At 40.5% G+C, this 23846-nt stretch overlaps 1 protein-coding gene across 2 annotated transcripts in view; it reads right to left on the bottom strand.

The window, feature by feature from the left end:
- Positions 1–23846, bottom strand: part of LOC124066828 (titin-like) — a 70916-nt gene that overhangs the window by 4088 nt on the left and 42982 nt on the right. Inside the window, exons 42-56 of one of the 2 annotated variants that reach the window (XM_046403603.1) lie at positions 9083–9373; positions 8102–8389; positions 7822–7938; positions 6721–7003; positions 5097–5280; positions 4568–4648; positions 3835–4102; positions 3226–3435; positions 2503–2580; positions 2388–2414; positions 1898–1951; positions 1767–1811; positions 921–989; positions 467–526; positions 174–251 (exon numbers count right to left, since the gene is read on the bottom strand). In XM_046403603.1, the coding sequence (XP_046259559.1) occupies positions 174–251; positions 467–526; positions 921–989; positions 1767–1811; positions 1898–1951; positions 2388–2414; positions 2503–2580; positions 3226–3435; positions 3835–4102; positions 4568–4648; positions 5097–5280; positions 6721–7003; positions 7822–7938; positions 8102–8389; positions 9083–9373 (2133 nt within the window). Of the gene's footprint in view, positions 1–173; positions 252–466; positions 527–920; positions 990–1766; positions 1812–1897; positions 1952–2387; positions 2415–2502; positions 2581–3225; positions 3436–3834; positions 4103–4567; positions 4649–5096; positions 5281–6720; positions 7004–7821; positions 7939–8101; positions 8390–9082; positions 9374–22461; positions 22816–23027; positions 23595–23846 lie in introns of those variants that run through there. The other variant, XM_046403604.1, reaches the window with a different exon arrangement.

The raw sequence follows: 23846 nt of genomic DNA, 5'->3' as shown, positions 1-23846 counted from the left end.
TTACAATAAAACAATATGAAGAACTGAGTACAAAAATAATTCCATGGAAATGTTGCATGTGGTGAAGTTTTGATTAATTTTGAATGTTTTATATGAAGAATTAAGAATGTGAGCCCATAGACTCTCAGATGATGAACAAAGAAAATAATTAGTAACAAAACATTAAACTTTACCTTCTGTGGCTGGAGATTCGTCTCGTTTAGGCAGAGCAACAAAAGTGACTTCAGGCTGCGGCTTCTCCGCTTCCGGCACTTTAAAATATTATTATGGATTTCAGTTTTCTGACCATGATATCTGCTAACATCAACACTGTTTTATTATTAAATCTTTGAGAGAAAAAGAAATAAAGGAAGAAAAGAGCAAACAATGTAACCAAGAGGAGTCTAAAAACAAGTCACAGGGTACATAAAAGAAAATTAGGTACAGACAAGAAGTGCTAGAAATAAGAAAAGGTATGTGCAGATACCTTTGACTGGAGCTGCAGGCTCAGAGGTTTTCTCCTCTGTTCTCCTGTAAACCTCAGGAACTTTAAAAAAGATCAAGAAAGTTCACATTAAAACAGCAACAGCCTCACTCTACTGTCTGCCCTATTGTCTCATTTCTACTGTACAGAAAGCTCTGGAGAGGGTTAATATGAGCCTAAGAGAGGTGAGAGTGGATGAACAGAAGTGAAAAGCATGACTCACAAACAACATGAAAGTACAAGCCAGATGAGACTAAAATGATCTATGACAAAAACAGGTGCACAAACACTGAGTTAGAGCTTCGGAGAAAGAAAAGCAGCTGTGGGTGACTGAAGCATTTAAAGTTTGAACCGAGTGGACAAATGAACATGGCAGCTAGCGGAGTGACAGCTCTGATAAGCCACAAGCTGTGGGACAGCCAGGAGCCTGTTTGCCTTTTTTATAAAGCATTTATACCTTCTGGGAGTTCTTCTCTTTTCTTGACGTGAGTCCTCTCAACAATTTCTTCAACAGGTTTTTTCTCTTCTGGTGAAGAAGAAAAGTGAACTTAGAAAATACAACCTAACTGTGAAAGATGAGGACTCTTACAGGTCTTTATCTGACTCTCTGTGTTATTCAGGATGAAATGAAGCTGATTAACAAATATCAGTGAATGAAGAAGCACAAAATGGGGAAAGACATCACAGAAACACAACAGACTGACATATAAAAGTTGTATACGGACACAGATAGACGATGAGAGTGATGATAGCCTTTATTTTGATGGCGGAGTTATTTTGTAAAACAAAATAATGTTGATACTGTGGCAGAGAAGTGAACAGAAACCATCGCTTCTTGAACCGTATGACTTACAAAAGCTACACAAGTGGATCATCAAAGGACAACCGACAATTAGAGAGATCTATGTTTAAACGTTTTATCACTACAAACCAACAAACGTTTGTGCAAAAGGCATTAAATTCATGTGACTCTGAAACTTCAATTTCAAAATTTTGACTTCATTCATTTACATACATGAAAGTGAAGCTGTTACTGAAGTTAAACTTCAGACTGCTTCACATGTTGACGTGGTGTTTGACTTGTTATGAGGTTGATGGCTGATTTAATAGTCACTCAGATTATCACACAGTTATTCAAGCTGAGCAGGATGATGATGATGATGATGATGATGATGAAAGTTAAATTACTGGTAGTTTAATGTTTAATGTTGATGGATGAAATGCAAAAACAAAAAAATAATAATTAGCACTTAATAGTGTTGGAAATGATGATAGTAACATCATAATTCACTACTTTTGGTACCTTTCACTTCTCTTCTTTCTTCATAGTGATAAAATTCAGTGAAATCTTTTGGCAGAAAAACATTTGTGAATGAGACCAGGAAATCATGTTAAAGAGTTAAAATTCATAGACAGAAACTGTCCCAGACTCACCTTGAACTACCATAGAAGCTGCCTCTGGTACTTGAACTGGTATGTCTGGGACATCTAAAGGTTCAACCAACAAACTTCAATTAACGTTGAATTTAATGGAAATAATCATGTGTCGTGTTAATAAAACTTCACATTTCAGAATGAATGAACGTCATCCATTATATTGTTTTATATTCTGGATATATTTTTATTTCTATTTTCTTATTATAATTCTTTGGCGTTTAGACTTCTAATCTTGGTTGGAGCAACTGCACCAACCCAATTTCTCCCAGGCATCAATAAAGTATTTCTGATTCTGCTCAAATCTGTCTTATTAGTCGACTTTTTCTTGCACTAAAATGTAACAAAACCATCAGTGAATTTAACTCAGACTGGAAATGACCACTAAAATGTGTGTCCTTTGCTGCTTGGTTTGGACATGAAAAGATTTGATTCAGTTTTACTGTCAGCAACTTGTAGTTGTAGCTGTTTTTTTAAAAAAAATACTCACCCTGAGGAACCTTTCCTAACCCAATTTCTGTGAAAGGACAAGGTACAAGATATTACTGCAACTGCTGCCTCAGAGTAACGTTAGCATGTTTAGCCATGTGATAAAATGTACAGACCTCTGCCTGACAGGTAAAGCTCAGCTGTGCTCCGAGCTTCTCCCATTGGCTCCAGACGGGCAATCACAGAGTAAACGCCTGACGGAGTGGACACATCGTTAATGCTCATGTTGTTAATGTTGTTCAGTAAAGCTCTAAAAAGCCCTGGTTACAGCAGAAAGATGGAAAGTTCATCTGCAAGTTTACCATCTACAAAGACTTGCAGATGGTAAACTACTGTAGCTAGCAAGCTGACTGCTATCATGAGCATGTTAACACTAGTGGGTCACAAAATCTCTCTGAGCTTCTTTCTAATTTCTCCCCGCTGTTTCCATCAATTAAAGCTGCTCAATTAAAGTTGAAAGCTAAACTGATCCATCAGTTGTAATTTAATTTGTAATGTATTTGTCAGTTCTTTGCTAATTGTTTTGGGGCATTAATGTAAATTTCTACTTTTACTGGTATTCTCACTGAATGCACTCTTCTGACCCTCAACACATCATCAGCTGGTTTGAACCCAAATGAAATTTTTAAACAGCAATAAAATCATTGCATTTTATTGATTTGGCAATATTTGCAGCCTAAAAATGATTTACTATACATTTAACCTCTGAAATATAAGGTAACAAAGCAGATTTTTATTTAATTCTCCATACATTTTTGTTTCATTTTTCCTTTTGTAATAAAAAAATAAACTTGCGTTTCTGGAGTAAAATATACAGTTTGAATTATTATATAACAAACCTTCATCCTTTGGGGTTACGTTGTGGATGGTCATAAAGTGCCGTCGGCCTTCTGTCCTGAAGTTATATTTTGGGCTCTCTTTAAGCTCCCACAAGTCTTTGTACCATGCGACGGTGGCGTTGTCGAACGACAACTCGCACTCAAAGGTGGCAGAGTGGCGTTCATTGACCTCGATGTTTCGGATGCATTTAGTGAACTGAATTTGGTCAGCTAAAACCAGACAATCAGAGTTAACTTCTGATTTCACAATGTCAGATTCATGTTAGTTTACGATCTTGGTTATTTTACTTTACTACTACTTTTACTAATTGGATATAATTATTTCTATATTAAGACTCTTGTATGGAAGTTTTTTTTTAGTTTTAACTGAAACACAGAACAAAAACAGAAAACCAACATTCACAGAACACAGACATAAACTCATCAGATGTGAACCAGTAGGTTCAAAGAGGTCAGTTTGAGTATCATTAGTCCACTGCTTACCTGTCTGATAACCAGCTCCTGATAATGAAATGAAGGAGTAGGACATGGGGACATGTTAAAGATGGACGGACAGACAGACAGAAGTCCAACAGACCGGACAGAAAGTTCAAACACTCAGACTCTTACCTGAGACGGTGAGCCTGGCAGTGGAGGTGTGAGGACCACACACCACACGGTAGCTGCCCTGATCTTTGACCTGGCAGTTCTTGATCTTCAGGCAATGGCGATCGCCCATGCTGCTGATGTCGTACTTGTCACTGTTGTCCAGTTTCTGGGTGTCTTTGTACCAGCTGAGAGCAATCTCAGGGTAGTTGATCCGCATCTGGCACTCAAAGGTTGCACTCTGGTTCTCTGTGGTCAGCTGGTCAGTGATGTCCTCCATCACAGAGACAGGCTGAGGGTTCAACAGCTGTTTTAATCATATCACCAAACTCTGATGGATCAGACTTTACAGCCTTTTTAATCTTTTATCAAATTTGCAAAACTTAAACTTAAATTCCACTGAAGTTTCCACTAGTAAAAACAAATGGCAGGCAGAATTTTAGTGAACACACAATGCAAATATATTTGTTTACTTTAATGTGTTTATCACATACAGCATGTTTCATATTTACGAAATTACTCAGATTCTATTCTACTAACTACTGTTCTGATCTGCAGAGCAGGGACTGTCCCTGATCCATTGGTGTATCTGCTGTGAGGCTCATGGAAAGCCTTCCCACAAGCATTATGGTTGTGGCCACATATTTTTGGCCATGTGGTGCAGTATTCAGTTCAATGACCCTATGAATGTTTTCAGACACAGAGGAGTGAAAACTCAACAGCATAGATGATTGTAATGTTACTTGTTTTGGTATACCTCTGTGGCGACACGTCCCTCCAGCTCCTGGATGAATCTGGACATGTCCTCCTCTTCAACTTGGCCACCATGCTCCACCTCCTGCAATGAGAAAAACGATCAGATTTTACTGTATTTCTGTCAATGAAAAATACTTCTTATTGCTCTCTCAGTTACTTTAATAGGAAGTTTTCACAAAGGGAAACTGATGATTTGTAACTTAACGAAAGAGTTGAACATATTTTTGCTTTCTGATATAGAGTTCAGACTGACATCACATCAATTTGACAAATTTAAATCTCAAGCCAGCAGCTGTTTAGCTTAGCATAAAGAGTGAAAACAGCTAACCTGGCTCTGTGCAAAAGTAACAACACATTTAATTTCTTCCCTCTCTCTGTGCTGCTGTGACAGACCTGACCTTACAGCTATGACAAACATTTCAAGTAATTGTATCTTCAAAGCAAAACTTTAATTTTTATTAGCTTTATTCAGTGCCACCCAAACCACTACAGATGATCGACGATTAAAGGACTACCATTGTTCCTCTCACCACTTTTCCAGTCTCCATCTCCTTCTCCCTCTTCAGGATCTCGACGGCCTGCAGGATGGCACGGTAGTCATGGATGCCGTGCTCCCGCAGGATCCTCTCATAGTCTTTGGGGTCATGACCTCTCAGCAACTCCACAATGTCAATCTCTTCGTCCTTCTTGGGACTTTTCTGCTTTGAGGGAGTCCTGACAAGTAGCAAATACAGAATAAAGAAGGTGTCTTCTTGTCCAAGAACAACATACAGCGAGCCCCTGTTTCAGTCCCTGTTTCTGTGAAATAGAGACTTTGACAAATACAGAAACCAATCACACACAAACATACAAGATGGTGGCGTGCAGTAGTGCAGCGGCTTCTCGCGCTCCCGGGTTTAAGTCCCCTTTTTGTACTTTTTGTGTCGGTCAAAAGGGCAACTCTACCTGTCTCGTTTGTGTGAACAAGCGTATAAGGTACAGCCGACCCAAACTTTTTAAAATAAGGGACGGTTTCATCCATGACGACAGCCACAACAACAACAACAACAACAACGGCCTCACTCCAACTCAGAGCTTCGCTGGGCAGACTGCAGCTCCTGAGAACACCAGACGCCAGACGGAGGGCAAGAGGAAGCGGTGTGCGCGGAAGCAGAAGAGGGGCAAACGGGGCGGCCTGTTAGCTAGGCTAAAGGCTAACGTCGGGAGACCACTGATCCTGTCCCTGCTCCTGTCCAATGTTCGCTCTCTGGATAACAAAATGGACCTACTTCGACTGAGGCTGGGGGTTTCAAGTGAGATGAGGAACTGTGCAGTGCTTTGTCTGACGGAAACATGACTAAATGAGAACTTGCCGGACCCAGCCTTCCAGATCGACGGCCGGCTTCTCTTCTGAACGGACCATAACCAGCTGTCGAGGAAAGAGTGGCGAGCGTCCTGTGCTCCTGCATCACCGTGTGGCACGGCAGCTGCTCTGCAGCAGAGAAGAGGGCTCTGCAGAGGGTGGTGAAAGCTGCACAGAAGACTGTGGGACGCAGCCTATCCACAACCACAGACATTTACACCTCCAGGTGCAGGAAAAGGGCCTCCTGCATCATGAAGGACCCCACCCACCCCTCACACAAACTGTTTGCCCCTCTCCCCTCAGGCAGGAGGCTGTGGAGCATCAAGAGCAGGACCACCACACTGAGGAACAGCTTCTTCCCAGAAGCTGTGAGACTGCTGAACTCTGGAGGTCCCCTGTAGCCCCTGCTGCTGCTAATCCCCCACCCCCAAACACACACATACACGTCACCCTCCCTCTCCCTTCCCTGACAACCACCCATGAACATTGCACAATGCAGCCATTTTGCACAAAACTATGCACTACTTGTCTCATTTGCACTATTCCTTCATTTGCACAATTCTGCAATACTGCTGTAAATATTGTTGCCATCTGGTCCCTGTTCACTGGTTATATCTTTTTATTGTGGTTGTTTTTATATTTATATAGTGTTGTTTTTATATGTATAGCATTAGTATTTGTAGGTTATTGGGCTTATATCGGGACCAGGGAAACTAATTTTTTTCCACCTCATATTTCTACATGTGTGACATGACAATAAAGCTCTTTGAATCCTTGAATCCAAAACGTCCAGTATTCTCAAAATATCTTACTTCTTCAGCATTGCCCTTATGTCTCCGATTCCCTCCACTTCCTCCTTTTTGGTGACCTCCATCTCAGCGCTGCATTCAATCTCTCCATGTTTGTTGCTGGCGACACATCGGTAGACACCAGCATCGGACTTGGTCACCTCTCTGATCTCCATTTTGGCATCCTGACCCTTGTGCTCAATGGAAATTCGACCTCCAGGTGTGATCTGTCTCCATTTACCCTTCATCCACTTCACGCTGGGGATAGGGTCACCTCCAATCTTGGCGATGAAGGTTGCAGTGCCCTCTGTGAAGGAAAAACAAGCAAATTTGAAGAACTATCTACAGGTTTTCACTGGATCTATTTTTTCTGCTTCTTTAAATATATAATATATAATATTATATAAATATAAATATATAAATAAATAATATATAAATATAACCTGCAGGAGGCTTCACTTCTCCTAAAGAGCTCAGCACTCTGAAAGCATTTCTTCTGACATGTGCAATAAATGAAATGAATAAATGAATTAAATATCTCAGCACATCTACAACCAGTACAAACTAAATGTCTACCCATCAAACTTGTTAGGGATTTCTACCAAAAGCACACATACAGTGGACTACACTGTCTGACAAATACACACAAAAAAAAACAAACAAAAAAAACTATAAACTATATACTAATGTATATGTATATAGCCTGTATAGCAGCATACTTTGAAACGGTTAATTTTTAACTCTTTAATATTTTAAACTGTTTTGAAACTTTTGCTTTTTGCACTCTATGCTGTTCTTGTGAGCTGCCATGTGAATTTCTCTGCTGTGTGATCAATAAAGTTCATCTTATCTTATACATACATAATACATAACACACTAAAATAGCAATATAATGTCTATTGTATATATCAAGAATCAGATCATTTCTACTTATTTTCTCAGTGTTTCTGCACATCCCAGTATGAAAAGCCAAACTTTGTTAAATATGTGGCTCTTCCCGGCAGTTGTGTTGTAATTTCATAAATCTGAGAACCTAATCCATCGTATTGCTGAACTGAATGTTAATCTCCAGGGGTCTTAGGACAAACTGCCTTTAGTCTAGAAGTCTACCAGCTGTCAGCTTACTCTCTGTGACAGAAATGTTTTTAGGCTCCTCGATGAAGAAGAGGTTATCAAGTCTTCTGACTGGGGCAGCCGTGGTGGGTGCAGCGGCCTCGGTGAGGGCGGCCTTGACTCCTTTGTCTGAAACAGTTGTTTGAACAGATGTGAAGATTTATCATAGAGTTAGCCAAAAACTTTTCAGTGGGTGAAATACCTCAGCTGTACGAAAAGTAGCCTAAAATCAATTTGAAATCATTAGTTGCGTACCACAACCACAAAGTGTTTAATATTCTGGTTACATTACCTTTCACAGTGACTCTAGACTTGCAGAAGTCACTGCCGGCAGTGTTGCTGGCCTTGCACAGGTAATCCCCCGCATCAGTCTTTGAGACTGGGCTGACCTCCAAACAGGCTGCCGCACCGTCAAATGTGATGGTGGTGTTTCCACTGGACTTCAGCTCCCTCCTGTCCTTCATCCACTGGATGGTCAGTGAGGGAGAGCCGCTGACATGGCATTTGAGGGTCAGCTTCTCGCCCTCATTCACCGTCATTGGCTCCAGAGGGATGTCAAACTTCGGTGGTTGGCTAAATTCTGAGGGAATGATGGGAAAGAAGTAGGAAAGCTAGAGACACTTTGAAAGTGATGGACATGATGGGCAAGACAGGTGGGGTGTGAATCGTATTTAAAAAAAAAAAAAAGAAAAGAAAATGTTTACATTGTTTTCATTCATTGTTTGTATGTGTTCCGCCAGCAGTTAGTCTGAATATGTTTAAAACTTTGTTATCTGTCTGTTATGTAGTTGTGACACAGCTCAGAAAACCAACAGACTTTACAAGGTCTATTTCTTGCTTCTGGGCATACGGGAGGAAAACTCGGTGGACAAAATGGCTGTCTTCTGGAAAAATGCAATGCTTAAAAAATTAGCAGTGATTAGGGCCCAGTCATTTTGCTGTGCCTCTTTCTGGTATGAACAAGTACTAATCTAATAAAAATGCGCTCAAGGCTGCCGTTTGGTGCATTTTGATTGGCTGAGGGGCAACATGTGTTGACGATGTCATCAGACTGCTCAAAGGTCCTGGTGTCTTTAATTCCAATTTTACAGAGACACAAATTTGAGTCCAAATAGACTAGACAAAATGGATCTAAAACCTAGCTAGGTTTTATTTGAGTTTTATTTCTCTTGAAAACAACACAATACAAAACATAATGAATAATGAATAATGAATGAACATGAATAATTAAAAAAAACAAATTCTTTTCAGGAAGAAAATGACACAGTCATACCTGAGATGGTAAGGGAAACCCGACATGAAGCTTTTCCAGCTTCATTGGAGGCCGAGCAGGTGTACACACCACTGTCAGAGCTGCAAGAGTCTTTAACACACAGCATGGCCATGTTGTTCTTGAAGCTGACATTGTATTTGTCAGAGCCAGAGATTTCACTGTTGTCCTTGTACCAGGTGACAGTCAAAGGTTGGGAACCAGACACCCGACAATCCATCTTCAATGTCTTTCCAACAAAATCCACCATGGACTCAGGGGGCTTCTTGGTGAAATTTGGAGGGACTATACGTTCTGTTAGTAGGAAAAAAAATGAAGAAAATCAGGTTATGTTGTCTCAAGGGGGAAATGGTTTGACATTTAAATTCAGCTATCATTCACCAGGCCACTGGGCCTTTACCACTGCACTAGGGAAAACATAGAGCCACAGCACGTAAGACAACACGAAAACACCTGCAACAGAAAAGCAAACAAATGCAGAATATCCAACCTATTAACAAATACTTCTGCCTGTTCATAAAATTGTATTTCAAGATAGAAAATACATTTCTGACTCAACCATAACAACATGGAAAAGAGGCTCATGGAAAAGATGACAGTCTTCACATACATTATAAAATCCTTTTCTTTCCGAACCCAACAAAAACACAAGACCAACCAACCTAAAACATCACAACACATAACCCAGGAATTTTTAGATGTTCCAAAATTCCCTCCATGGGAAAAATCATGGATCTCACACAATGAGAACAAATCCTTCCAGGCCACAAAGGCCATGTCCACTTCATTTTTGGACCATAATTAGCTCTTCAGAGTGTTAAAAACAAAAAATCTGAGAAATTTGTTCACCCTTTCAAATGGAAGACACCCTCTTGAAAACTGTGGAGACACATCTGCAGCCTGTGGTCCCAATATTATAGAGGGTGTTTCTCGATTTTCTCATAAAGTGAAGCAGTTCTAAGAAATTAATTTGCAATGGTGGTGTTAGATTTAATTTAAGCAGCCTTTTCAACAAATGATTCTAGTGATTTTTCATTGAGTTTCTCAGGCGGTTTACATAGTTTCACATTAACATGGCAGATATCGGTTCCTTCAGTGTTAGAAACTTCACAGGTATATCTTCCAATGGCCTCTTCTCTGTCGCTGTTCAGGACTTCCAAAATGCTGGTGTCATTGGTGGTCTTCACATTATATTTACACAATGCCCAAATTAGTTTGTCATCCTTCTTCCAGGTCATGCTCACTCTCTGACTTCCTATGTATTGTGCACTTGACGGGCAAAGGTTCACGGAGTCTGACATAAGTGTCTTCCAGCTTTTTCACAAAGTGAGTCAGTTCGGAGAGGAGTAATGCTTGGGTTAGTTGCACTTATCCTACACTATGTTAGCAGGTAGGCAATAGATCATGCAGCAGTCTCATCTCATTGTGATCAGTTTTTAGTCCTACAGGACTACCCACTGTGCCTATCAGACAACAGTAGAAGACCTTTGTCGATGAGGTTAGTTGATAAATTAAAAGCAGATATTGTGTTAAGAGTTTGTGACTTTACCTAAGCTGACACGAGCGTGGCACACATCTGTTCCAGCTCTGTTGGAAATTTCACAAGTGTATGTTCCAGCTGCCTCAGGCCTGTCACTGTTCAGGATGTCCAGAATGCAGGCCGAATCAGTAGTCTTAACATTGTACTGATAAGAGGCCCAGATCAGCTTGCCATTCTTTTTCCATGTGACACTGACTCTCTGGCTTCCGGCGTATGTGCAAACTAGTTTCAGGGGCTGACCCACTACGAAAGTAGTGTCCTCCAACTTCTTGATAAAGTGTGCAGGTTCTGAGAGAAGCAATTCTGGTGTTAGAAATGCGGCCATTGTTATGTTTCCATGCATTACTATACCTCTGTGCCATTGTTACTTGTATTATGGTTGAAAATTAGAACTTTTTACAAGAGTTGCAGATTTCACCGAAGATAATCTTTGGTACAATTTTGCTTAAATAATAATAAAAAAGAGAGTGGATCATTCTCAAAACTCTGAACAGAGAATCCCTGATTGTCTGGTCTTTAAAACTTGATGCACAATTATTATCAAAGAAAAATGTATAGAGAAAGAAAAGTGTGGAAAACAAGCTTCACCTTTCACCACCACATGACAGCTGGCAGAGGCTGAACCAACCCGGTTCTCTGCCTTGCAGATGTATACGCTCTGATCCAACTTGGTTGTTTTGAGAAGTGTCAAAGTGGCAACACCCTTTGTGAAGTCCATTGAGCAAGTGTTGGACTTGCGCAGTTTTCCGTCAGCTTTAAACCAAGTTACGAATATTTCAGGAGTTCCCGCAATGCAGCATTTCAGGGTAACTGCTTCACCCTCAGTTACCTCCACTGGCTCCATCTTTTCAACAAAATATGGTTGTTCTAAAGCGAAAAATGATGATGATGACAATTTAGTATAACTACAGATGTTAAGTTGTGGAAGAATAAATGAAAGAATGAATAAATGAACGAATAAGTAAATGAACAAATGATTGTGAATTATTACAAATGAAACTAAGCACAATAATATGCACGTTAATAATTTTACCTAGAAGTGACACTTGAGCGTCACATCGTTCACTTCCAACTCCATTGTCTACTTCACAAGAGTATATACCCGCTGCCTCCATCTTGTCAGAATTAAGAACCTCCAGGATGCAGGAGGTGTCTGTGGTGATCACATTGTACTGATATGATGCCCAGATGAGTTTATCATCCTTCTTCCAGGTCACATTTACCGTGGGGGTTCCAGCAAATGTGACCTCGAGCCTTAGAGGCTTGCCCTTTTCAGAGGAAATGTCTCTCAGCTTCTTCACAAAGTGGACTGGTTCTGAGAGAGGTAATTCCATAATCAGTTACATAAAATTCATTTCCACAGGTGTACAGATAGTTAAAAAAAGATATGATGCTGACAAACCTTTCACAAGGAGGTAAACTGGGTAGCTTTCCTTTCCTGCATTGTTGATGATCTGGCAGGTGTACTCTCCTGCATGGGACGTCTCAACTCTGTGAAGCACCAAAGTGGCAACATTGTCCTTCAGGGCAATCTCGCAGCCCCTTCCATGCTGCATTTCCTTGGCTCCCCTGAACCATTTGACTTTCAGGGGGGTGCTGCCTTTCACTTGAGCGGAGAAAGACACATTTTTGCCTGGGAGTGTTTCCTTTGCTTCAGGTGTTTCCACAAAAGACGGAGGTTCTGGTTTCAAAAAAGATGTGTTGTAAGATATAATATTAACTTTCTGTACCAAAACAGATCCAACGCTAAGAAAAAAAATCCTTGACATCTTCTGTTCTCGACTTTACTGACCTGTCACATTCACTGAAGCACTTGTCTCACTGGCTCCTGCTGCGTTTACAGCTTTACATGTGTATTTGCCAGAATCTGATATCTTGATTGTTGGGAGTCTCAGTTTACACTTATTATCAGTGCAACTAATGTCATAATTTGCCCCACTCTTTATCTCCTGGCCATTGTGGAACCAAAAAGTTGTTAAAGGAGCAGAGCCAGTGACCTTGCACTCCATTTCAGCAGGCTTACCCACAACAAGGTGGGTGTCTCTCAGCTTCCTTATGAAACTTGGTGGAATCAACTTATCTATTGTCAAAAAAAGAAAAGTTTTAAAGCACTCTGCTAATTGAATGGATTAAATTTTCATAAGATGATAATAGAGTCTGTGAAAGGTCATTGGCCACCAACCTGAGACAGAGAACTTAGTTTTGCAAGAGGCTGTACCAACATGGTTTGTAACCTCTAGCTTGTATTCTCCAGCATCTGTTTTGTCAACGGACTGAATCTTCAGGGTGGCCACCTTCTTTATGAAGGACATCTGATACTTGGTGCAAGCAGAGAGCTCTTTGTCATCCTTAAACCACTTCATTTTCAGTTCTTGTGAGCCAGATACTGTCACTTCAAGAGCTGCATTTTCTCCTGACTTTGCATTCAAGGACTCTGGACTATCCACAATAGTAGCTGGTTCTAGAAATTAGGGAAGATATTTTGCTAAACAAATCCTTACACTCTCAATGGTGGTAATGTGATAAAATCTGCAGAGTTCTACAAACCTAGGACGGTCACTTGAGAGACAGACTCCACAACTCCAGAGTCATTCCTCAACTGGCAGGTGTATTTACCAGCTGTGGTTGAGTCAGCCTTGAGCACTACCAGTGTCACCACATTATTCTCAAAGGTGATCTTCCTGTTGTCACCGTCCCTGAGAATGTGATCTTTGTCCTGAACCCAAGACACAGTCAAAGGCTCAGAACCTCTAACTGTGGCTGTCAGTGTCAGCTGCTCCCCAACTCTCACCGACTGGTCAACCAGTTTCTTGACAAATGTTGGTTGTTCTGAATGGACAGATCAAATGTGAGAAGATGTGATTGCACTATTACAAAGAGGTTTAAGGAAACAGCCAGTTAATCTGTACTAACCTTTTAGGCCAATGGTAGTGCGACAAGATCCAGTTCCTACATTGTTTGAAACTTTGCACTCATAAAGACCAGCATCATCTTGTTCCAGTTTGATAATGTGAAGCGTGGCAGAGCTGCCCTCACTGACCATCTTATATTTCCTACTCTCCTTCAATGGCCTTTTGTCTTTGTACCAGTAAACCTGGAAAGGTGGAGTGCCATACACCTCGCAGTGTAGGCTGGCATCTTTCCCTTTAACACATTCTACAGGGTTTGGAGTTTTAATAAAGGATGGGGACTCTGAAAAATAGATCAACATGTATTAGCACAGGTAACACTGGAGGACAAGCAAGTCTTCATTGCAAGTAATTCAATCTGGTCTTTCCATGGAACAGAACTTATTGTGGAAGGGTCATGCTTATGTTCAGTCCATGCCAGAAGAATCCATCCAAACACTGACAGAAAAAAACTAAGGTCACTAATGACAGAACGGAAACATTCGCTTATTTTCATGTTGCGATTGGAGGGCAGGTCATATCATGTTAAGATCAGAGAAATTAACATGTAAAAGGTACACTGAGGGTCATACTGTTATTCCATAAAAAAAAAAAAACAAAGTGAAAAAGTCTCCAAAGAAGAGGTCACACTCACTCATGCTATCCAGCACGCTAGAGACTGAAAACAGAATGTTGGATCCCATGCTAACGTTTTTAGACAGATTTCCAAAAGCACTCATAAAAGGTCAAATGAAATATGAAAAACGGCATCATGGGTGATTTTCATTCCTTCTCTTTCATGCTGCACAAGTTCAGAGGGGACAAAATCCCCTATAAACAAAGATATTCAATAGCTGACCTTGAACTCTGAGAACAGTGCTGCAGCTTGCACTGCCAGCATCATTATGAGCCTCACAGGTGTAGACTCCATCATCCTCAAACCTTGTTGTGCGTAGTTGAAGGTACGCAGTCGAGTCAACAAAAATTATTTTATAGTTGTTTCCATCGATTATCTTTTGGTCATTTTTGTACCAGCAGATACTCAGAGAGTGTGAGCTGGTGGCCTTGCATTCGAAACAGTGTCCCTCACCATGCTTCACAAAGGTAGTGGGGGGAAGTTTCAGGACAAACTGAGGAGGTTCTGCAAAGTCAAAAAAACATCACATTACTGTTGTCAGCATAAAGTTAGACTTGAGCATCAGTATGATGTATGGAGGATGAGGACAGGTGACTGGAAGCTGTAAGAAATCAAGATAAATGGAAATGTGCTCAGGCAAAGAAAATGAAGGAAGAAGAGCTGTGAAAATGGCGAAAAAGGGATGCAGTTAACTGAGGGGTGATGGTGGTGGTGGACAAAAAAAAAAAGAACAGTCCAACCTTTCACCAACAACTTTGCTGCACTTTTCACAGCACCTGCTTCATTGCTAACTTGGCAAGAATAAATTCCAGATTGCAGAGTCCCGACTGAGTAGAGCTCTACAGAGGAAGAATATTCCTCCAGTCTAATCCTACATGATGGCCCAGTGATGATTTGGATGTCATCCTTTAACCATTTCATCAGTAAATGGAGTTGTTCCTTCAAAGACGGTTCTGAAGAATACAGCAGACTTTGGAATAACAGCCTGAGACTCAGGCTCAGCTATGAATCTTGGTGGCACTAAAACCCATACAGAAGAATTATTGCCACACATTACTGACAATCTTTGAATTCAGATTTTTATGATGTTAACTTCGAATTGCTAACCTTTAGCTGTAAGAACTCCACTGCACCCACAGCTGCCAGCTTTGTTGGTAACTTTACAGAAATATTGTCCTGTGTCAGCAGCCTCAGTGAGTTTTAACTCCAGAGAGACATTATTTTGAATGTACAGAAGTTTATATTTGGAGCTCTTGGTGATCCTTTTTTCCCTTTGCTCCATTCAACAAATATTGGAAGAGAACCAACCACTTTGCACTCCATGGTAACCACTGAGCCCATAATTGAATGTTTCTTAATTTCCTAATGAACATTGGAGGAATCTCTGTCTCTGTTTAAAGTCATATTAAATGATGAGTTTTAAATTTTAAAACTTTAAACTAATTTTAAATTTTTGTTCTAACAAGAGTTGAAGAGTATTTTACAAACCTAAAACAACAAGCATGACTACAGCTGCACATCCCAACAGAGTTTATGGCTTTGAAAAGGTACTCTCCACTCTCCCCTGGCTGAGAGGACTGTATGTTCAGACTGCTGAGGTTGTTCTCATAGCAGAAATTATACTTTCTTCTTGACTGAAGCTCTTTGCAATCTTTGGTCCATCTTACACTGATCTGAGGAGTTACAGCAACCCTGCACTCAAGCTGAACTGGATCTCCACAAGTCACTTTGACTACCTCTGGTTTCTCTTTGATCGCAGGTGGTTCTAAAACACCAACAGTTGAATGCAACTGTTATTATTGCCATTAGTGTGCTAGAATGTTAGGCAGAAGAATCAAGAATCAATCAGAGGTACCTTGCACTACAAGAGTGGCAAAGCATTTGTCCTGCCCGGCCTCATTCACAACCTGGCAAGTGTATCGCCCACTGTGAGTCATCTTGCATGCAGGAATCCTCAAAGTGGCCTCTTTGTTATCAAACGTTCTCTCAATCTTTGGATCTTCTGGGATCCAGTTCTCATCTTTTTGCCATTGTACAGAGAGAGGCAGAGACCCTTCCACAGTGCAGCGGAAGACTGCAACATCTCCCAGAGCAGTGGAGACATTTTCTATCTTCTTAACAAATGTTGGGGGGGCTAATACAAAGAAAAGAGGTCAATGTAAAACCAGAAAAGGTAAAAGGCAAAATGTGTATGCTACTGTATGCCTTATGTATGTCAGAGTGATTCACAATCATGCTATAGGTTTAAACTGCTGGGAGATCTGATGCTTCTTTCTTCCTCTCCCTCTCCTTCTGCACACATTTATGTCCCATCAATGGATGTCACTAACTCAGCTTCTTCCCTGGAGTCCTTGTGCTTTCTCATCTCTCAGGTTCTCATGGATTGTGGCTGGACCTCCTGCTGTGGTCCTGCTTGAAACCTACTGTGATTACTACTGTTTAGCCATAACTTATTTTAATTCTATTACTACTCTGTACAGCTACTACCATTGTTATTGTTACTACTGTTATCATAATCACCATAGTACCTTCTGTATACTTCATCATTATCATTATCTACAGTTCCAGTACTTCTGGTGTTATGGCTGTTGCGACGCTTCTCTGTTTGTGAGCTTCTCTCACCCCCAAACCCTCTCTCCCTCTCTCTGTCTCTGTCTCCCTCTGGCTTCGTTCTTGCTCATGGGGGAATGTTGGGTTCTCTCTATTACAAATGCTCTAACTGGAAAGTGTCATGTCATCATAACTATTGTTGTGAATTGGCATGATATAAATAAACTGAATTGAATTGAATCACTAAAACCAACTTTTCAAAGACAACATTGCCAAGCCAGCACAACTTCCAATCTATCTTCCACTTTACAGTCCTGTATTTCCAAGCTCACATTTTCACTACTACCAATTGTGTACTTTGGGCTGGATTTGACTGCCTTTCGATCTTTGATCCACATGACCTTAAATGGAGGACTTCCTGCCACTTTGGAAACAAACACTGCTGTGGATGCTTTTACAACATCAACAGATGTCAACTCTTCAACAAATGAAGGAGGCTCTGAGATAACAAAACAAATCAAGCTAAAGCAACCTTTGACTTGTGTTATTGATGTAAAATTTAATTTGCTTTTGACTCTAGCTCTAGCTCAATGGCACAACTCTCGGTCCCTGCTTTGTTGCATTCTTCACACAAGTAACTCCTGCTGTCATTTTCACCAAATCAACAAACCTCTGAAGTGGCTACAGAGCTGAAAAACAACATCCTGTGTTTGACACTTTGGTGGATCTAAGCTCCATCTCTGAAACAATGCACAGAGATCTCTGGTCTACCACCAACCTTGCACTCAAATGCCTTACTGTCTCCTACTCTAATTGCTGATACACTTTCAGGTTTCTCAGTGAAAAAGGGGGGTTCTGAAAAAAAAAACAAAACAACAAAACACAAAAAAATACCTACGTTCCACAAGTATGGTAATTGCTCAAATCACTCCAAAGTAAAGAAAACTGATATAGGTGAGAGGACAGGCTTATCAAGTATACGTGGTTCTGCTGAGGGACAAAACCCAGCACTTGCATTATAAAATAGTCACAACATATTCAATGCCTTATGACTCAAACTGGAAGAAGGTATTGAGGATACAAGTTTTGTTCTAATCCTCAACAATCAAAGTCCCAGAAGACTTAACTGCCTTGTTTTTAGTCATGCAGGCGCAGCTTCCATCTGTACTGTCAAGACAACTGATTTCCAGGAAAGTAACATTTTCAAAAAACATGCATTTGTGTTTGTCTCAGTCTGGATCTCTGTCTCGTCTTTGTACCACCATTTGGTGGAATTCTGATTCTGATTCTGATTCTGATGGTCAAAGGCAGGGACAAAGATACAAGGAACTCCAGATGAGCACATAATCCTTTGAAACCTTCTGCCTTCTTGAGTTCTCTTGTGAAAGATGGTTTAGTAATCTGATATATCTATCTAGACATATATATATATATATGTGTATTGTATGCACATAGGCAATTTTGACTTTGTTGTATGAATAAAAAAGATACCATAATTTCATAAAAGACAGAATACTTTTGACCTAAGACAGTAACAGTTGACTCACATGAACTGCACTGTTTGAAACCTCAATGGTGTATTCACTACTGTCACGGTTGTCTGTCTTAATGATCTTGAGCACAGTGCTGCTATCTGTGCTCTGTATTTTGTATCTTTGGCCTGAGATCAGCCCTTTTCCAGCCTTCATCCATCTGAACATAAGTGGTTTGGTGCCTTAGAATCTGTATTCACCCTGTGTTACACTGATCAACTGTGCATGTTCTAAAATTCTTGCAGGCTCTTGGACAACAAAATGATCCACAGCAGAGTGAGCTGGTGCTGCCACTTGCAAACATTAATGCAACAGATGAAACATCAAGCTTGACATAAAAGTGATAGCAGTTAAGACAGCCACAAACATCCTACAAACCTGTCACTATGAGCACAGCGGTACATTGGTGAGTCCCAGCTTTGTTTTGTGCCTGACAGATGTATTTCCCCCCGTGTGACAATTGAGCATTTTTCAAATTCAACATGGCACTTCTGATATCTGAGGACATCTTAACATGCTTGTCTTCTGTGAGCTCGTGACCGTCCTTGATCCAGGAGAAAGTCATGGGAAGTGACCCAGACAACATGCACTTCATAGAGATTTCAGAGCCCACCATGCAGGACATATCCTCTAGTCTCTGAACAAATGACGGTGGTTCTAGTGAGAGAAGATCACATGTCAGACTGCAGCCTATAGGAGGATTTACAGAAAAACAGATGGCCCACATTGCAAATATTTATCTGCCTGGTCTTATCTTCTGCCTGTCTGCCTAAATAAGAAAAACAAGTGCAGAAACCCTATCAACTTTCAAACTGGAGTAATATTAAATGTATTATTTTATATTCATTTTAGGACAGAATATGCGAAAATGTCACAGTGCCTGTATTCCATTTTTGTTCCCACTGCCAGAATTTTTCCATAATGTTCAAAATGCGATTGCTGAATAAATAAACACTTGAATAAACATTATCAGGAATTTGGCAGCAGAAAGATGATCATGTATCAGCAATATCCTTTGACTAACCTTTCAGTGAAATTTGAAAAGAACAAGATGTCTCCCCAACATCATTTGCAACTGTGCACTGGTATGTCCCGGCATCTTTGGTCTCACAGTTTGATATCTGAAGAGTAACTGTGTTGTCTTCCACACTGATCTTATGCCCCTCGTCATTTCTGATCAGCTTATCATTGATCAAGAAACTTATTTCAAATGGAGGGCATCCTGAAATGGTTCCATCCAAGATAATGTTGGATCCTTTTACAAGCTCAGTTGATTCAAAAGGCCTTAGAAACACTGGAGGCTCTATAAAAAAAGATAATACATAAAACATAATAAAAGATAATAAAAACTGATAAAGGGCTGAAGAAAATGTTCTTATGAGGCAAGTCTGGTCCACAGAATTTATTTAGCTGTTCAGAGCCTCCATGTTAGAAACTCTCCCATTATAGGTCATCTCAAATGTCAATGCACTACTGAATGCCCATCATTTCATTGCAATATGTCTGGAAGTACCTCTAGAGCAGCAACTGTGACAGTTGTACAGTTGTTAAAGAAGATAATAACACTGATTTATCCGACTGCTAATTAACTTGTGGGAGTGAGAACATTTGTAACATTAACATTTCACCACTGACAGATTTGGGTGCAAACATTTCGGTGCACCCACAAGCTGATATTTGTCAGGAGGTGGGGTCAAGTGTCTAATCAATGACTGGGCTGACAAACAGATACAGACTATACGAGCAGTTTAGAGTCAATCTACAGTAAATTATGATGTTAAGTAATGTATTCACAAGTGAACATTAAACGCTCACTCACTTCCCATCTGCAAAGACAAATGCTTGTGTTTGATGGAGAGTACAAGTAGGACGAATAATAACACCATCACCAGATACAGATATACAAACTCTGCACTGTGCTCAGATTTCCCATCAATGTTGGCAGCACTGAACATGATAAAGAACAATGTGGGCCAAACTTTGTGTCAACAGCATTAGGTTTATGAGAAAGACTGGTAAACTACTGAACTAACCTTTCACAGTTACTGAGCTACTGCACTGGTCTCTGCCGGCCAGGCTGGACACCATACAAATATAATGGCCACTGTCCTCTACCGAACATTTCTCTATCTCCAGAGTTGCTATTGAGCCATCAAAGGACATTGTGCATCTGTGGTCCGAAACGATTTCAGCACCATTTTTAAACCATGAGATGCTGATAAGAGGGGTACCCTGTACTTTGCAAGACAGTTTCAGAGTTTGACCCATTTTTAGCACCTGTAAAGGCTCAAGCTTCATTGTAAATGTTGGGGCTTCTGTAAGTGAACAGTAAAAATATAAGTAAAACTGACAGAGGTAAGTAATAATAAAGTAATAAGTAAAGAAAACAACAGTTGCAAATCACTTTAAAAAAATTAACAGCACCTTTAACAAAGAGGACTACAGTGCAATCCACTTTCCCAGCATCGTTGGATACTTGGCATGTGTATTTAGCAGAGTCGTTTTGTTTCACAGAATGAAGCTCCAAGGAGCTTGAACAGGAATCTTTTTTTATGAAACACTTTCCTCCAGTGAAAATCTCTTTCTCCTCTCTGAACCATTTAACAACCAGAGGAGCTGATCCTGTAAAGACTGATTTCATGACAACATTTGATCCTGGTGAAGCATCCTGGGATTCAGGTTTCACTGTGAAGACTGGAGGTTCTGGAGTTATTTGGGGAAAAAAAGAGCACACATTCAAAACCTACCAGTGACTTAAGATCATCTGTAATGTAATGTAGTGTAATTCTCGTTGAATTTCAGTTTTAAGATGAAGAAATTCAACTTCTCTGACCTTTGATGGACAAAGTCCCACTTGTCTCTTTTTCACCGGCATCATTAGAGGCCTGGCATGTATAAACTCCGCCATCGCTTTGTTCCAAGCCAGTTATAGTCACAGAGGCTTTATTCTCACTGAAATCAAGTGTATACTTGTCACCACTGTGGATTTCTTTATTGTCTTTGTACCAAGACACAACGAGGGGTTGAGACCCGGCAACTCTGCATTCCAAGGTGACGTTACTACCAATGTTCCCATCCACTTTCTTTAGAGTTTTGGTAAAGGATGGTGGAACGGCACGATCTGTTTAAGGAAATATATCAAACATATAACTGTCATCAAGGGCCAAACCTTTAAGTTGTTATTAACAGTGAATTCCTGACTGAAACTAACCTATAACAGTGACTGAGCAGGTGCACTGGTCTTTTCCAACTTTATTTGACACCTCCATCTTGTACTCTGAAGTGTCACCTTTGTCTGCCGTGAGAATCTTTAAGATGGCAGTGTTTTCCTTCACCATCATTTTATATTTACGACCACTGATCATTTCCTTGCCCTCTCTGAACCATTTCACTTTGAGGTCTGGGCTTCCAGAAATTAAGCACTCCAATGAGGCTGAATCCCCTGCAGTCACACTGATGGATGCTGCTTTCTCTGTGATCCTAGCAGGTGCTACAGGACGACATGAGTTTTAGAATTTATAATAATCTATATCTGAGTTTTGAAAGTATTTTTATATTTCTAATGTGTTCTGACCTTGAACTGATAAAACAGCTTCACATTTCTGCTGTCCTGCCTCATTTTCAGCAAGACAAGTATACTTGCCACCGTGCTTTATCTCAACACACAAGAAGGAAATGCTAACAATGTTGTTCTCAAATGTCATTTTGACATTTGGATCATCATCTCTTAGTGGCTCAGAGTCTTTCATCCATTTCACAGTGATGGGAGCTGATCCTTTCAGAGTTCCCTGTAGCTTCACTGTATTCCCCAACACTGCTGTGGCACTGTCAATCCTCTTTGAGAACATGGGTGGTTCTGAAATAACAGTAATAATAATACTTATGTAAACAACAGCCAGAGAGCTACAACAACCAAAGTTAAGGATGTCCTTTATCACACTAACCCTTCTGTTTAGCGATTGACTTTGAGGTTACTGACCCAACCTCATTGGATACAACACATTCGTATTCACCAGCATCAGCACTCTCAAATGGATGAATCTCCAGAGAGGCCAGCGATCCCTGTGACATTACTCTATATTTCTCATCTGGAGACAGGCGTTTCTTATTCTTTTTCCAGGCCACCTCGAATGGTGCAGAGCCTGCAATCTCACACTCCAACACTGCTACAGATCCTCTGACCACCTCTACAGAGAGTAATTCCATTCTGAAAGATGGTGGTTCTAAAGGGAAACAACTTCAGTTAGACATCTTATTATTCTGACACAAAAATAGGGTTCTGTAACAAAGTGGCTAAGTCTACACACCTTTCACTGTTACTTTAGTGCTGCAGCTTTCGCACCCAGACTCATTGAGAACCTCACAGGTGTAGTTTCCACTGTCACTCAACATGACATTCTGTATCTCAAGAATGGCAACACCATTCTTTAGACTGATACCATATCTGTCATCACCAGATAGTTCACTGTTATTAAAGAACCAGCTGGTATGGAGTTCAGGGGATCCTTTGACGGTGCACTGCAGCCTTGCAGTGCTGCCTCGCTTCCACACTGTGGTGGCTTCCAGCCTCTTTACAAAGATTGGTGGCTCTGGAGAAGTGTGTGGTTAAAAAGAGCCATTATGAAGTCAAAGAAGTCATTTAACACTTACAGGTCAGCATTGAAAGAGTTGGGAGAAAGAGCAGCTGGAGTTGCACTAAGTTGGACACCACAGAATAAAATTATGTTAATTTTCAGTATTGCAGATTTGTAATAGTTTCAAATGCTGCAATAGCCATGAAATTTAACTAGATAGCTCTTACCTTGTACCTTCACTGAAGCGGAACAAGATGCATTCCCAGCATCGTTCGTCACCATACACACATAATTTCCACAATCTTTCAGTGTTGTCTTTAGGATATCGAGAGTAACTGTCTTATTCTCAAAAGACAGTTTACAGTCTGGAGACTGGTGGACTTTTCTACCATCTCTGGTCCAGGTGACAGTGACTCCAGTGTCCTCATCCACCTGACACTCCAGGTGTAGAGGAGCTCCAACCACAGCAGCGATTGAACCCAGGGGCTTTACAAAGTTGGGCTTATCAATAACACACAGCTCCATGCTGCACTCAGCTATCCCAACATTATTAGACACCTTGCACACATAAAGTCCCCTGTCAGCTGACTCAAGTTTGGTTATCACAAGAGTGTGCTTATTCTTTTCACAAGAGGTTTGGTAGTTTGGAGACACTTTGGGTAAGACATGGTTGTCTTTGAGCCAGACAACATTCAATGGAGCAGATCCTGTTATTACACACTGTATCACTGCCTTCTGTCCAACATACATAGTCTGAGGATCAGGTTTAGTTATAAAGGCAGGAGGGAATTGCTCTATAAGAATCAGGAAAAAGAAACACATTAGTGATAGTATGTTATATGATGTTAATTTTCCTTACTTCAGTTAGACAAACACAAACCAGCAGAGCAAAAAAAGCATAGCAAACAATTCATAATTAGCACAAAGTTGAAGTTATAAGCACCAGGGTTTACCAAAAGAAAACCAGCCAAAAATAAACAAAAGATGAAACACAACTGTTTTCCAGCTCAAATTTCTTTCAATACCAATAACAGCTCAAAACTCAA

This window comes from Scatophagus argus, chromosome 11, assembly GCF_020382885.2.
Source record: "Scatophagus argus isolate fScaArg1 chromosome 11, fScaArg1.pri, whole genome shotgun sequence".
NCBI lineage: Eukaryota > Metazoa > Chordata > Actinopteri > Scatophagidae > Scatophagus > Scatophagus argus.
This window is presented reverse-complemented; position numbering and strand designations above follow the sequence as displayed.